Source organism: Euleptes europaea, chromosome 7 (genome assembly GCF_029931775.1).
Source record: "Euleptes europaea isolate rEulEur1 chromosome 7, rEulEur1.hap1, whole genome shotgun sequence".
Classification (NCBI taxonomy): Eukaryota; Metazoa; Chordata; class Lepidosauria; order Squamata; family Sphaerodactylidae; genus Euleptes; species Euleptes europaea.
The window spans coordinates 16,108,385-16,125,130 of NC_079318.1; the positions used below are offsets into that span (position 1 = coordinate 16,108,385).

The following is a 16,746-nucleotide window of genomic DNA, read 5'->3' on the forward strand; positions in this document are numbered from 1 at the left end:
CATGGAAAGCTTGAACTCCAGGGAGACAGTTCCTGAAATGGCTGCATTTACATGTATGGGATAGGAAACGGCCTGGAAAAGTAATGTTATTAGATTTTCTGTGCAACATAGTCTTAACCTAGTTAGAGTTTGAAAGAGATAATCCAAGTTTGGATGGTAAATTTTGTGTCTGAGCCAGTTAGTTGTGTGGTTTTAGGGAGTACCATTTTTTGAGTAAGACTTGCCTTTGATGAGAAGCAACACAAAGTCTTCAAGTAGTTTCTGTGAATATTGTTAGCTTTTCTCTTGAGAGAATGTGTACACCACAAAAAGCGCGGAATTTAGCAAGGTGTTCAAATACAACCCTGATTATTCAGGAAAACACAATGACTGTATTGAGTATGCTACAGTGCACAGTCTTTGGGCTGCTATTGTCACTCCAACTCTCGCTTCACTGACATGATCTGGAGCTGCATATCCCATTCCATATTGTACAAGTTGGGCAAAATCTTTGCTGAGGTTCCCCCATAGCTAAGAGGACTGTCTAACATAGTAGTTTCATGCCATGTTTGTTGAAGAATGCGTAATTAAACAATGTAACCATAAGAACTGTGCAATTTGTCAAAAACAATTTGCACTTTGAACTGTTGGAATTTAAACTGGTGATGTAGTAATTAGGAGGTGATGATAAAATGAGGAGCCTAAGGGACAATGTTTTAATTGTTGTTTTTGTTATTTTAGAGCTCTTTTTAATGGATTTAATAATTTGTGGGGAGGGATTAGTTTTAATGGTTTTAAAAGGTGATTTTTAAATTTTTAAATTTATATTTTAATTATGGTATGTACCCCAGAGAACATTTAGTTCTGCAAACAATAATCTCTTAGTGGTCCCTGGCCCAAAGAGTGTCTGGCTGGCCCCAACCAGGGCCAGGGCCTTTTCTGCCATGGCCCCTGCCTGGTGGAACAGCCTTTCTAATGAGACCAGGGCCCTGCAGGACCTTAGGGAATTCTGCAGGGCCTTCAAGACTGAGCTATTCCACCAAGCTTATGGTTGAGGGCCTGCAAGACTGAGCTATTCCGCCAAGGTTATGGTTGAGGTTAGCTTATGGTTGAGGTTCCATCAATCGCTGGTCTCCCACCCACCCCTTTCCCCCTTCTGTGGGCCATCATTGTTGGGGGTGCTAGCTAGTTATCTCTGCTGTAGTTTATCCCACAAGGTGCACCAAAATGCATTTTTACGAGGCAAATTTTTATTTAGGAATGTTTTCATTATAAAAGGATGTTTTTAAATATGTTGTAGACCACCCTGAGCCCTGCTTTGCTGGGGAGGGTGGGATATAAATTTAATAAAATAAAATAATTATTAATAATAATTTGTTAGCCATTTTGGTGGCCCTCATGAGGATAATTTTTTTTTAAAATAAAATAAATCAATTCAGCATAGGGTCTTCATACTGTGCCAGAGATGTTAGATGTCTGCAGTTAGTAGTGTTGCTAAATGCAGTTGTATTTTGTTTATCATAATCTTCTCTTATGCTATTCTTTGGCGGCTGTGTGCTTGTGTGGTCTGCCGAGACTTCCTATTCTGCATGTGAAGTGGCTTGTAAAATTATATAACAAAAGGCAAGTGTTAGAAGGGTTCTGCATCCCATTTAGGATACCTTTGTTGTTGTTTTTGCCATCAAGTCACAGCTCATTTTTGGTGACCCTGTAGGGGTTTCAAAGCAAGAGACATTCAGAGGTGGTTTACCATTGCCTGCCTCCAAGTGGGCTGAGAGAGTTCTGAGAGAACTGTGACTGGCCCAACGTCACCCAGCAGGCTTCATGTGGAGGAGTGGGGAATTGAACCCTGTTCTCCAGATTAGGATATCTAGGCTGAATTAATCCAACATGTTTGGTATGTGGCTGCTAGGGCTGTGCAACAAAAAAAAATTCGGTACATTTTGGGTTTGGGTTTATTGGGCCTAATTTTTTTTCAGGAAACCTGAAATAAGCTGAATTTCCATACTCGTAAATAAGGTAATTCAGCCTTTTTTCGGGTTTCCCCCCAAAAATTCGACCTATAAAAGCCTATGGGGACTTTTCATGGCTTTTTGTGCCTTCTGGGGGGGATTTTTGCAAATAAAGGCCCCAAATTTGCAGTGCAGCTGCAAGGGACTCTCCTTGCAACAACCCCCAAGTTTGGTGAACTTTGGATCAGGGGATCTGACGTTAAGGGGTCTGGAAGGGGTCCCTTCCCATACAGAAGCTGATCAGATTCTCTGATCCTTGCCTAGACGCCTATGCTTTTCTATGGAGCAAGAGATGCCCCCATAAAACCAGACCCCCTGACCCAATATTCACCAAACTTTGGTGTTTGTGCAAGGAGAGTCCCTTCAAGCTACCCTGAAAATTTAGGAACCCTACCTCCAAAAATGCCCCCACAGGAGCTTCGCAAAAATATCCCCCATAGCTTCAATGGTGGGAACTTTCAATTAGCCTACTTGCAACATAGCTAGGATGTGGAGAGGAAGTAGCTAATCCACAGCTGATCCTACCTGCATTTTTAAAGAGGCGAATTCATATATGACATTTGTCCTAGGCTCAAAATGCTTTTGTACTACTAGGAATTGAGAGTACTCTTCCTTGAATGCTGATGATTGATATTATATCCAAATGCTGCTGAATTGTTAGGGTTGCCAATCTCCAGGTACTAGTGGGAGATCTCCTGCTGTTACAACGGATCTCCAGCCGATAGAGATCAGTTCACCTGGAGAAAATAACTGCTTTGGCGATTGGACTCTATGGCATTGAAGTCCCTCCCCTCCCCAAACCCCGCCCTCCTCAGGCTCTGCCTCAAAAACCTCCCGCCAGTGGCAAAGAGGGACCTGGCATCCCTATGGATTATGGATATTCCCTTCTCATTAGCAAGAAGTATTGCAATGCTTTCTTTTTTTGTCTTTTCCATACAGACTTAATGCAATCTCATAATTTCCCTCTTGTGTACTGGAAAACATCCAACTGTTGAAAACATATCACCTCTCACACACTAGAATATCGAATTGTTGCAGTGATCTGTTTGTTTTACTTGAGATTCCTGCTGCTTGAGCACATGTCTTCAGAAAGCTGTTTTCATAGCACTCTAATTATTCAAGAGAACACACAGGCTTTGTTACTCTTTGTTGAGTGTACTACAGAGTGTTTTCTTGGCTGCTACTCAGTCTCCTCTCTCAGTACTCACGATCCGTGGCCTGGAGCTGCATAATCAGTTGCTTATTGAACAAACGGGAGGTCTTTGACACAGCTCTCCCTGTTGGATGGGAAGACTCTCATAGCACAAGAAAAGAACTGCACATGGTCTCCTAAACAATTGTAAATTTAACTAAGAATGTATGAAAGAGTCTTTAGTGCTAATGAACTTCTGTCCCTGGTGGAAGTTAGTATGCATGAAAATTCTGCAACATCACAGCTGCCAATGATGTGAAGAGGGGAGAAGGGCATCTTTCAGAGTAATAATACAAAACAGTTTTTAACATTGTATCTCTCCATATTCACATTCCCCCAAAAGTCACCTGCTTCTCTTCTTCCGTTCGTGCATCTGTTCCTTCTGCCATGCTGCTTCCATCTCTGTAAGCTGACGTTCCCCAGACTTTGTCAGCTATTGCAGGACTTTAGTGCCAAGCAAAACTTAGTGATGAAATCCTAATCCGAGAGCACCAATAATGCAGCGTGTATTCCCTGAATTCTGCCTTTAATAATTAAGCTTGATGACATGGATTTAGTGCAATTTTCATGGATGTTTGATTTTTGTCTCCTTTTCTTTGCTATAGGTATTACTTTAAAGTCCAAGCGAAGAATCCTCATGGCTATGGACCAATAAGCTCATCAGTCTCCTATGTCACAGAATCTGGTATGATGGCATAAAATTGTATTTTACACTTGAAATTGGATCCTTAATATTAGAAGTCAAACTTGAAGCAAGTGGGAAATAACAGTTGTACATTTTCTGCTCCAATTATTTCAGGATCCTTACCACATGCCATGATTCGATGCCATCCAGTTGGCCATACCCTAGCTGAGCTCTTTCTTACAAGCCTACATGGAGTTCACTGGGTCTAAATCTATAAATTCTGTATTTGTCTGGAATCAGGGCTATTGTAATCTTTCAGTGATTTTTCTAGTATTAGATTTGTCGCCTGGAGCCACAGGGTAGGTTGCTACAGTTAAAATGTAGAAATTTATTCTTAAAAATACATACTTTATAGAATTGTATGGTAAAAAACTAGAGTTCATCTAATGACTGAGGAAACAAAGGAGAGAAGAAGGAGGCTTTCAAGAGTGGGAAATACTTAAGGAGCAGGTTAATACAAGTCTCAAAATAATGGAAGGGAGGAGGGCTGCAGCTTTATTAATGTAGTCTAAGACCAAAATAAGACACACGGTGGAATGACTGGAGGGATATATTACAGACAAAATTTTATTTCAGGGTCAGTAAACTGAGTTTTGCAGCAAAATTAGTAGAGGTAAAGGTGTACATTGGTTTGGGATTTCTGCCAAAGAATCAAAGCTAGTGGAATATGGCCAAGTTCATAAATCTGGTGACTCCAATGAGGCTGGCTCTGAGAGCATGCTGGGCTCTCAACCAGGAAACACCCTCTATGAACTAGTGCCTCCGTGTGGGAACAGGACCTACAGTGCTGAGACCCATATAATTGTGGAGCCCCTACTCCCATTTTTGCAATCATGCCAATTGTATAGCAGTTACTTGTGCAGCTCACATGTGAAGGTGCTGTTTTTGTACAAGAGGTGCATCTTCCTGAGCATTTCTTTGTGCGAGACCTACAATGACCCTGAGTACTCTTGGAGATGGTCATGTGAAAGTTGCCAGATGTTCTTAACCAGCCTGATGTTAAAGGCTAGAAGATCGGGGCAGGAGTTAGAACAGAACCAGGTTCAACTGAAAACAAAAGTGCTAAATGGGTGATGGTGCAGAATTCAGGAACAAAGTAATTCCAGAAACCATCTAACTTGGCAGGTCCCAAATTATATTTTCTGGCAGGGCAGAAAGGCAGGTACCTGAACCAGATGACAGCTATTCTCAGGTTCTCAGGTAACATCCAGACAAATGTTTTAACAACACATGTTTGGAAAAATAATTGGAGCCCCCAGGAGGCAATGTTAGAAGCAATAACTGTTGGTATTTTATTGCTTAATCAGTGGGTTAAACCCTCACCTAGCAAAAACAGGATGACCTCCCAGGGTTCTCATCTTCTTCAGTCGAAAACAGGAGTCAGCGGGTAATGTAGCTCCTGCAGATTCTGAAACAGAAAGCCAAGTTTTAACTATTGTTGCTAAATTGCTTTCAAAGTGGTCCTTGCTGTCTCGGTAATGAGCGAATAGAAGGTTAAGTTCAGAAATGGAAAAAAGGACATTGCATGCGTTTTTGCTAGATTGGCAAAGCATTTGAAAATTAGTCTACTGATTGTGAACAGATACTTGGGAAACAGTTTTCCATTTCAATCCCCCCCCCTTCTCTATTGAACCTTGTTTTCATTTCATAATACTGACACTTCTTTTGGAGTTTAACGGCTGGAAACATTTTTTTTTTAAGCATGGCTTGTTAAAGTCTTATTTTTCCTTCCTATTTTTGCATTTTCCTTTGTCGCTTTTAAATAACAAAATAAGTTCTTCCCTAAACTAACTCGGGATGCTTACTTGCTTCTCCTGCTGTAGCCTTTTAAAAATCCTCGCCCCACCCCAGGTTATACTTTGATTCTAGATTTCTTGCCTTAGAATTCATGCACACGTTTGTCCCTCAACATTATGTTTTAGAAATCAAAAGTTTCAAACTCAAGTACATAACCCCTTTGTAATGTATAAATGTGTTATGGAGGGGGGAAAATTCTTTTAAAAAACTCCATAAGGACATATAAAACCATCCCAAATAATTTCCATAAATATCTTGGCTACATACCATATTCTGGTCAGATGTCCTTAAAAGTACGACAGGATTTTCTGAATTTTTTTTATTTTGGCTCCTGGCTAATATTCAGTAGCATAAATCATCAGACATCCGATTGGTTTGCAGTTATGCAGGCAGTCTGGCTATTTGTCACCGTTCCTCATTCAACTTGCTTCCTGTCTTGCTGTTTTGCATGCACAGGGCTATTTCTGACTATAATTTCCCTGTACGACTTGCTTATCATCTCTGTGCTGGGCTACTGCTTGTTAACATTTCCATTTAAAATAGCTGGCATGCTTCCTGCTATACTTGGGGTTGGGCTAGACCAGTGATGGCGAACCTTTTAGAGACTGAGTGCCCAAACTGCAACCCAAAACCCACTTATTTATCGCCAAGTGCCAATACGGCAATTTAACCTGAATACTGAGGTTTTAGTTTAGAAAAAACAACTCATACATTCACATATTTTGCGTTAAAAGAAAAACACAACAACAGAGCTTTCAATGATACAAACAACATTTTATTGAAAGGTAAAAGTTTGCATTTGGCATGCATCTCTCCAGGACTCGTCCTCTGCTCAGCCACCAGACATTATTGTACATAAGTAAACAATTATACTGTGCCTGAACCTCCTCAAGAAGTGCTTGAAACTGTCGACAATTCAGAGCACGAGCCATGATGTAATTCACCATTTTTGTGACATCTTTGAGGACATCGTCAAAGTTTTTGAACAATTAATGTGATTTTTGCTGTTGTGTGCATGCTGATAATTTGTCTACCCTTGGCTCATACTTTGTAAGTTTGAGAGCAACACATGCAGCACTCAGGTCATCTGTTAGCTTGTTTCTGGTGTCAGATTTTATATAATTCAAAGCTGAAAACAGCTGCTCACAAGCATAAGATGATCCAAACAAAGTAAGGAAAGCAATCCCAAGTGCTTTCATTGACAAAATTATTTGGCAGAGAATTCCACACTTTAAGGATTTCATTTTCAGAATTAACTGTGCTGTCCTTTGGCATCCCTTCTATCTTCTCAAGTGTTTCACGCAGGTCATAGAATTTATTTTTCCAGATAGAGCTTTCTTGAAATTCTATTAGCTCCATTTCCAGATTTTCTAAATCTAACCAGTGTAGGCAGGAAAGATCAAGTTCTTCAAATTTGGCTTTATCTGGAGAAGTAAGAAAACACAGGGTTGTCTCCATCTTACGGAACTGTAAAAATCTGTTACTAAAATTCACCTTTGCAGCTGCTACAATGCTAGAAAATTCCTTGTAGATTTCCTGATGGCTTGTAGGATTGTCTGCAAATGTAGAATTTTCTAAATCCTTTTTTAGACGGGCGGGGCCCCGGACAAACTGAAGACAGGCAGGGCCCCTAACAAACAGCTGAGCTGCCCCACAGCTCAGCTTAGAGGGGGGGCGTGGCAAGGTGCTCGGCCACAGCCTCCCGGTCCAAACTGAAGACGGGCAGGGCACCCCGACAAACAGCTGAGCTGCAGCTCAGCTGAGAGAGAGGGAGGGGCTTGCCCCGGGTGCAAGGAGAGGGAGGGCGCCAGCGCAGGATTGGGGAGCATGGGCTTGGGGAGAAGGAGCACCGCCCTTAGCGCCCTCACCACGGCAACACAGCACAGCCCTAGGCAGACGCGACGGGTCCACGCGTGCCCACAGAGAGGGCTCAGCATGCCGGCTGCGACACGCGTGCCATAGGTTCGCCAACACAGGGCTAGACCATAGTCTTTCCCCGTTCAAACTGCAGACTGGCTCACTGTTTTATATGATCTCAAGCTATTGATTAATAGACTTTTGTGCACCTTCTGTTCAATCAGCTTAACTGCAGGGAAAGCCACTGGTTCTTTTCACTTTTTTTATGGATCCACTGAATTATTTAAGAAACTTGTGGCCGTGTTGGGGGAGGAACCCTTATCATAACTGTGGACGTAAGCTTCACTCCCAGAAATAAAAGTCAAACATGTTTGTTAGGCACTTAATACCTTTTTTAAAAAAAGTATAATATTAGGTACTTTTCTGTAAGATAGCAGAATTTTGTCTGGTATATTTTACTTGGAATTTAAAAAAATACCGTAACAAACAACCTAATCATGTGTGAAATGAAGATCATTTTGGTTACACGGGATATAAACCCTCAGAATAAACAATTCAACTGCTTTCTTCTTCCCTTCTTTTAGACAATCCCCTGCTTATTGTCAGACCACCAGGTAAGTTTCACTGCTGTTTTCAAACATTATTTTGTCCAGAGGACTGGTAAGCGGGGTGGCTGCTGCTATTGGGAGGTGTGCCCTTGTGCTGGGGAGGCATGGGGGCCAGGCCAGCTTGTTTTAGCTGAGGACAGTTGAGTTCATATGTGTTATAAAACTTCTTTTTATTTGTCTTTGCTTGATAACCTCAGCCCTTGCTTTTTTGGGGGGTACTTTTTGGCATTCTCTATTTGAAATGTAACTTGTTAATAAAAGTTTTTCAAATCTTACAGGGGGTGGTCTGTATGTCTCAGGCTTGGGGGCTCAGCCTGGCTACTTCCCCTTACAATAAAAAGGGTCCCTGCCAAGGGAAACAAAGGGTGAAGGGAGAGGTAAACTGGGCCTGCCATTCAGTAATGCCAACCCTGCAAATCTAGGTTGGTGACAGTGGCAAACCCCACCCACCCAGTGGCTAAGTGAGGTGGTGGGGAGGAAGTGGGCAATGTGTGGGGGGGGGCAGGATAGTCAGCAGGCAAGCAAAGGGCCCCTGTTGCTGATTCCTTCCACTCCTGGGGCCCTGTTGCTGTGACAGGTGTGCACATTGGGTTGCCAACCTCCAGGTACTAGCTGGAGCTCTCCCACTATTACAACTGATCTCCAGCCGATAGAGATCAGTTCAGCTGGAGAAAATGGCCACTTTGGCAATTGGACTCTATGGCATTGAAGATCCTCCCCAAACCCTGCCCTCCTCAGGCTCCCCCCCCCCCAATCTCCAGGTATTTCCCAACCTGGAGCTGGCAACCCTATATGCAAAGCCAGTTTGTCAGGACCAAAACCAGATATTATCAGTAGCCTGTTTAGAAAAGGAAAAGCTTCTTCTGGGGAGGGGGGGGGGAGAGAGAGCCATTAGATTCGATTAACCCTTTCCCTACCTGCTGTTTTCCTGCTTACAGTGGTTTTTCCTTTGTGGGTCTTTGGATGTCAAGAAAACATTCCCACAAAATAAAAACTCCTTAGAAATTAATTAGGAATGGGGACGTGTCCAGTAGGGAAAGGATTACACTTCTCCTCTCCCCATCATTCCCGTTGAAAGTAGCTTTTCCTCCCCTAAATGGGCTAGTGGGTCCATTTTTGCCTGTAATGTAGAGTCAGGTTTTCCAACCTTCTCTGAACTCACTATGTGCTTACAACATGGCCAAGAGTATATTGCAACCTGCTGGTATTGGCATAGCTGACATGCACAGCAGCCTTGGCTCAGGAGTCAGAGGGACAAATGGGGAGTCAGCTCCTGGTGGGGATATTTGGCTGTGTACCCCGGATTCCCTGAGAGAAGGGAATTTTAAAAACCACTCTTTTGAAAACATTAATCTACCTGATATCTACTATGACGATAAGCAGGATAGGTTTTTCCAAATGAAAATGTGAAGCAAAGTAGTACATCACGAGTAGGAAAGTTCTTAGGCTGTTATTATAAAGCAGCAATTTTCCTTAGGGGAACTGATCTCTGTCTTCTGGAGATCATCTGAAATTCCAGGTGATTTCTAGGCCCCAACTGGAGGTTGGCAACTCTAGATCCCATGGAGGAAATGGCTGCTTTGGAGGGTGGAGTCTATGGCAATATATTGAGTTCCCTCCCCTCCTCAAACCTCATCCTTCCCAGGCTCCAGCTCCCAGATCTCCAGGAATTTCCTAACCTGGAGATGATAACCCTCTCTCCTTCCCACCCAACAGCCAACCTACCTTTATCTGCCCCTCTGTCTTAAGCTTCCCCCCACCCCCACCCCCCGCAAATGGTAGCCTCTATGCAGGAAAACTGGACAAGTTTTGCAATGCCGGCCATTGGGCCAGGCCTACTTACACGATAGCGAACCCTCAAGACTTGTGGTGGCACCTCACTTTCCCCTCTTTCCTTCTCCCCGCACGATTTCCTCTTTCCTTATAACCCCCATATCCTCTTCCCTTTTCTTGCCTCATTCTCTTCTTCTCAGCCATCCTCCAACCTACCTTTTATCTGTCTCCCATCTTCAGTTATATTTATTATTTATTTGCTTCCTCTATACCCCACCTTTCTCCACAGTGGGGACCAAAGTACCTCACATTATTCTCCTCTCATCCTTTTTATCCACACAACAACCCTGTGAGGTAGGGTAGCCTGAAAGTATGGGACTGGTCCAAAATCACCCAGTGAGATTCCTCAGAATGATGGGGGTGCAAACCTGGGTCTCCCAGACCCTACTCTGAAGCTCTAACTGCTACACCACCCTGGCTTTTATAGAGTGGGTGCTGTTGAACAATAGCAAGCCGCCAGGCCTAGTTGAGTCATGCAAGTTGGGTGGTATCAAGTCTTCCAGAGATTGCTTCCAAGCCTAGGGTAACCAATCTCCAGGTGGGACCTGGAGATCTTCCAGAATTACAACTGAGCTCCAGACAACAGAGATCTGTCCTCCTAGGGAAAATGACCGCTTTGGAGAGTGGACTCTCCAAATTATATTTGAATGAGGCCTCTCTTGCCCGTTACAGGTCCAGTCACTGAATTTAAGTAATCAGAGATTTGGCAGATTTCGCTATTAGAATATAGGATACAATATTATATTATTGTTTAAGATTATGATTTTAGAATGTTAAAAATTGCCCAGTGTTTTCAGATTTAATATTAAAAACTTTTCAAATGCCAAATAATTCTCTAAAGAAGGCCTGGGTATATAATAAACAGCATTTGGCATGCTTTGCAGCCACAACTATTACAAACTGTGCTAGATTTCAGTGAGATTTCTTCAGGGGACTGCTGTGCTGATGAATAGCAAGAGAATGTTGTGTGCAGTGATTCAAATATATTGTGTACTTTTCTTTCCATGAACACTTCATTGTTTTATTTGTATATAGAATATTCTGGCTGAAATGTTGGCAAAAATGGTTCACGTGACACATTTATACACAGAAGAAGTCCTATTAAGCTCAAATCATTTGTATCATACTCATTTTCAGTAGAGTTAAATGGGACAATTCTTGCATGTTATTCATGATTGTTTCTGTTTACAGGATTATAGCATGCTTCTTTCTAGGGACAAAGAATCTTTTAAGAGGAAGGACAAATAAATCCCCTTTTTAAAAATGTGGTTCCCATGCATTGGAACAGTTGCCAGTCACATAAGAGACAGAACACATAGGGAAATACTTTGAAAGAAATGGAAAAACAACTTTCACACCCGAATTTTCCATCTAGCAGATTCTTTTCTCTTGCATGGGTAGAATTACAAAGCAATTATAAAAACAAGGTAGACTTTACCATTTGATCTGTTTACAGCTTGAGTCTGCACTGGCTATTTTTATAGCCTGCTCCACACCTGGCTAAGCTGAAATGATTAGATGTAAAAGTCTCTAGTCCATATTGTCCGAACTCGAGAGCTGCTACAGGAAGATGGATTCTGATGCTGGTATGCTCTATCAAGAATTAAAAAAATAAAACTTTTAAAAATTAAAATTACAATGCATTTGAAAAAAAATTAAAAGACCTACTTCTGTGGAACTTCTGAACAGCTATGTTTTTCTTTGCTCTCTCCCCCCCCCCAAATTTGCATTGATGCTGCAATACATTCTTTCACGTGGGTATTCTATGCCGTTAATTTCCACATTTAACTAAATTACTATTAAACAATTATATGGCAATAGCTGCATGTTGAACGTAGTGCCATGCCCTGAACAACAACAAACAACAACAACAATAATAGGGTCTAAAGGGCAAAGGAGTGTAAATTGATAGCAAGCACAGAATATCAGTGAATAGTTCTCATTGCTCATTGCACTGACTCTTCCCCGTTTGTACTTTTGACTGCTGTCTCATCCTCTTGCTGGGAAACAAAGTTCCATACAGGTAGGTGCCCACGATGAAAGGAGCTTACACCGCTTGCGGCTCAGCACCCTCTGCAGAATGGAGGAGGGCTTGGCATCAGTAGCAACTAGTCAGGCTAATGAGCAGGGAGGAGCAAGAATGACATTAAGTATGAGCAGTAGGTGGTAGTCCTAAACACATTCATTTGGAAGGAAACTATTACATGAACAGACTTTTAGGTGAATGCACTCAGAATCGAGATGCGGAGTTTAGTTTTAAAAGTACATTCTTACAATATAGCATCAGGTTCAGGTCTATTCTTTATTGTTGCATTTCAGGTGGTGAACCTATCTGGATCCCATTCACCTTTAAGTATGATCCCACGTACTCCGAATGCAGTGGCAAGCAATATGTGAAACGGACATGGTATCGGAAATTTGTTGGTGTCGTTCTTTGTAACTCACTGAGATACAAGATATACCTCAGTGATGATCTAAGAGGTATGTATTGGGATCGTTTTACAGCGCTGTGATTTGATACCAGCAGGGTCGGTTCACAAAAGGCTGGCTATATTCCTGTTTGAAGGGGATTTTTTTGTGTAGAGAAACATTCGGGCATATGAGCTGCACCTGCATTATAATAAACCTGAACACAGGTTTTACTACCTTGATGAGAACTAGTCTGTTGTGACTCTGTAGATAGACCCTGTGTAATTGTACCATCTGCATGACAGTTGAAGGTCTTAAAAGAGAACTCAATTAGTTTGCTTGAAAATTATGTAGGCTTATATTTCCTAGAGGCCTGCTGCCAATTTGGCAATTTAATATTATTAAGGAAAGTATTAAAAGTAAACGTAAAGGTCCCCTGTGCAAGCACCGGGTCATTCCTGACCCATGGGGTGACGTCACATCCCGACGTTTACTAGGCAGACTTTGTTTACGGGGTGGTTTGCCAGTGCCTTCCCCAGCCGTCTTCCCTTTATCCCCAGCCAGCTGGGTACTCATTTGACCGACCTCAGTAGGATGGAAGGCTGACTGAGTCAACCTTGAGCCGGCTACCTGAAACCAACTTCCGCCGGGATCGAACTCAGGTCGTGAGCAGAGCTTGGACTGCAGTACTGCAGCTTACCACTCTGCGCCATGGGGCTCCCTAAGGAAAGTATTAGAGTAGGGTAAACACCTTTCTTAGACAAAAACAACTCAAAATAGAAGCCCACCATAGAACAATAGATATAATATCAGGGTTCAGTGCAATTTTGTCCGCCCCCCTCCAGTATTGTCCTAATGAGCGTACCCTGTCCTCTTTTGATCTATAAAGGGGTGAGAAAGTGCTACTCTGTTGCAATTGCACTGGATGCTATTGTCAAACCTTCAGCTCTGAAAGCAATGGCAGAAGCATAAATGAGTTTAGAAAAGACTTTGAACCCAAGTGTTCAGCCAGCAGGGGACATGCAAATCGGTTTTATCAAATACAGGAATGTTGGCAAAGGCCTGCTGGTTTCTTGACTTTTCAAACTGTTCCAACAGATTCTTGTACTTAATACTCATCTTGTTTTAGAAATACACATAAATAACAAATCTCACTTTAGAGATCTCTGCCCATCATTTTGAGATTAATCTTCCATTTGAGCCTTTACTTGCCCTTCCATTACGGAGATATTTCTGTGTTATGATTGGCTGTCGAGACAAACTATTTATAGTAGGGGTGTAGAAGTCATTTGTGAGGAGGGCCAGATATAACATAAATGTCTCTTGGTTGGGCCGACTGTGTACCAAATAAATAAATAAATGCCACAAAATGTAATGCCAGGTACTGGAGATACAAACTTTATAGAAAACACAGGCAAAGTCAGTTAAATATATTGTTTTTAACTTAAAACACAAACAAGTTTACAACAATAACATACTTACAGTATTTTCTTTTATTTAAGTCTTATTGTTATTAAGTATGTTTGTATTTAAAGTAAAAGAAAGTAAAAAAATAATATAATTAATTGGCTTTGCCTGTGCTTTCTATAAAGTTATTATCTCCAGTACCTGGCATTAAATTTTAAACTGGGGGTGGGGGTGGCTGCCTTGGCTGGTGAATCCATAACTGACTCGCCAACCCAGATCTGGATGGGGTGGTGGTGTCCAAAAAGGCAGATAGAAAGAGCTCGACAGAGAAAGACAGACAGACAGAATGTAATAGATATGAGAGAAAGGGAGAGAGAAAGAGATAACGAATGGAAGAAAGAAAGAGAATGAAAGAGAGGGAGAAAAAGACAAAGAGGGATGGGGAGGGTAGGTGGCTGGGCTTGTGGGGCGTTGTGGTCCTGCTGCGCCCAGAAAGGGACGGGGGTTGCTGGAAAGGTGGGGGGAGAAGGGTGAGGGGGAGCACGAGTCCCGAGGGGCCTTTCAGCACCCACAAAGCTATGGGGGAGGTGGGTGGGTGAGTGCACGAGGCTTAAGGGGCCTTCTGCACCTGCAAAGCAACGGGGGAGATGGGTGGGTGGGCGCATGAGGTTCGAGGGGCCTCGCTGCTCCCGGAAAGCAATGGGGGGAGATGGGTGGGTTGGCACAAGAGGCCTGAGGGGCCTCGCTGCGCCTGCAAAGCTACAGGGGGAGATTGGTGGGTTGGTGCACGAGACCCACGGGTCCTTGTTGCACTTAGAAAGCTACGGGGGGAGAGATTGGTGGGTCGGCGCAAGAGGCCCAAGGGGCCTCACTGTACCCAAAAAGCTATGGGGGGAGATCGGTGGGTGGGCCCACAAGGCCTGCGGAGCCTCGCTGCACTTGGAAGGCTACATGGGGAGATCAGTGGTTCGTTGCAAGAGGCCTGAGGGGTCTCGCTGTGCCCAGAAAGCTATGGGGGAGATGAGTGGGTTGGCGCATGAGGCCCAGATGGCCTTGCTGTGCCCTGAAATGACGGAGGGAGGTTGCTGGCTGCGCGAGGTAGGCTGGAGTAGCCCTGCTCAGCCCAGAACGGGACAGGGGAGGGTTGCTGGCTTGCAGAGCGGGGCCACTGCGGCCCCAAGAAACCCATAAAGGGAGTGGGTAGTGGGGCCTGGCTGCCTCAGCTCGCAGGCCGGGTAAAAGTCCTCCAGGGGGCCAGATCTGGCCCGCAGGCCGCATGTTTGAAACCCCTGATTTATAGGTTTCTTACATTCTTAAAGAACCAGATGAGGGTATACAGAAATTTGTAAAGGATTTTTTTAATGAATTTCTAAATTTTAACGAAGCTAACCCCCTTATGGAAGAGCCCTGTGGCGCCGACTGGTAAGCTGCAGTACTGCAGTCCAAGCTCTGCTCACGACCTGAGTTCAATCCCAATGGAAGTTGGTTTCAGGTAGCCTGCTCAAGGTTGACTCAGCCTTCCATCCTTCCGAGGTCGGTAAAATGAGTACCCAGCTTGCTGGGGGTAAAGGGAAGATGACTGGGGAAGGCACTGGCAAACCACCCTGTAAACAAAAGTCTGCCTAGAAAACGTCGGGATGTGACTTCACCCCATGGGTCAGGAATGACCTGGTGCTTGCACAGGGGACCTTTACCTTTAACCCCCTTACAGTGAGGGGAAAAAGTATTTGATCCCCTCCTAAATTTGCCCGTTTGCCCTCTGACGAAGAAATAACCAGTCCATAATTTTAATGGTAGGTTTATTGTAGCTGTGAGAGACAGAATAACAACAGGAAAACCCCCAGAAACCCAGAAGACAAAAGTCAGAGATTGATGTGCATTATAATGAGTGAAATAAGTATTTGATCCCCTACCAACCAGCCAGATTAGGGTTAGGGTTAGGGTTCTGCTGTCAACAGAAGCAATCAAAACATCAGATTCCAAACTAGCCACCATGACCAAGACCAAAGAGCTGTCCAAGGATGTCAGGGACAAGATTATAGACCTTCACAAGGCTGGACTGGGCTACAAGACTATTGCCAAGCAGCTTGGTACAACCCTAACCCTAACTGTCAACCTCCCTCGGTCTGGGGCTCCATGCAAGATCTCATCTCGTGAAGTTGCAATGATCGTGAGAACGGTGATGAAGCAGCCCAGAACTACACAGGGGGAACTTGTCAATGATCTCAGGGCAGCTGGGACCATAGTCACCATGAAAACAGTTGGTAACACACTACGCTGTGAAGGACTGAGATCTTGCAGAGTCCGCAAGGTCCCCTTGCTCAAGACAGCACATGTACAGGCCCGTCTGCAGTTTGCCAGTGCACATCTGAATGACCCAGAGGAGAACTGGGTGAAAGTGTTGTGGTCAGATGAGACCAAAATCGAGCTCTTTGGCATCAACTCAACTCGCCGTGTTTGGAGGAGGAGGAATGCTGCCTACGACCCCAAGAACACCATCCCTACCGTCAAACATGGAGGGGGACATATTATGCTTTGGGGGTGTTTTTCTGCTAAGGGGACAGGACACCTTCACCGCATCGAAGGGACGATGGACGGGACCATGTATCGTTAAATCTTGGGTGAGCACCTCCTTCCCTCAGCCAGGGCATTGAAAATGGGTCAAGGATGGGTATTCCAACATGACAATGACCCAAAACACACGGCCAAGGCAACAAAGGAGTGGCTCAAGAAGAAGCACATTAAGGTCCTGGAGTGGCCTAGCCAGTCTCCAGACCTTAATCCCATCGAAAATCTGTGGAGGGAGCTGAAGGTTCGAGTAGCTACACATCAGCCTCGAAATCTTACTGACTTGGAGAGGATCTGCAAAGAGGAGTGGGACAAAATACCTCCTGAGATGTGTGCAAACCTGGTGGCCACCTACAAGAAACGTCTGACCTCTGTAATTGCCAACAAGGGTTTTGCCAC

The 16,746-nt window shown here is 43.7% G+C and overlaps 1 protein-coding gene across 1 annotated transcript in view; it reads left to right on the plus strand.

The window, feature by feature from the left end:
• The window catches only part of FNDC1 (fibronectin type III domain containing 1), a 119,569-nt gene that overhangs the window by 99,809 nt on the left and 3,014 nt on the right, over positions 1 to 16,746 (plus strand). Inside the window, exons 14-16 of the mRNA XM_056853304.1 lie at positions 3,789 to 3,868; positions 8,107 to 8,136; positions 12,283 to 12,444. Of these exons, the coding sequence (XP_056709282.1) occupies positions 3,789 to 3,868; positions 8,107 to 8,136; positions 12,283 to 12,444 (272 nt within the window). The remainder of the gene's footprint in view (positions 1 to 3,788; positions 3,869 to 8,106; positions 8,137 to 12,282; positions 12,445 to 16,746) is intronic.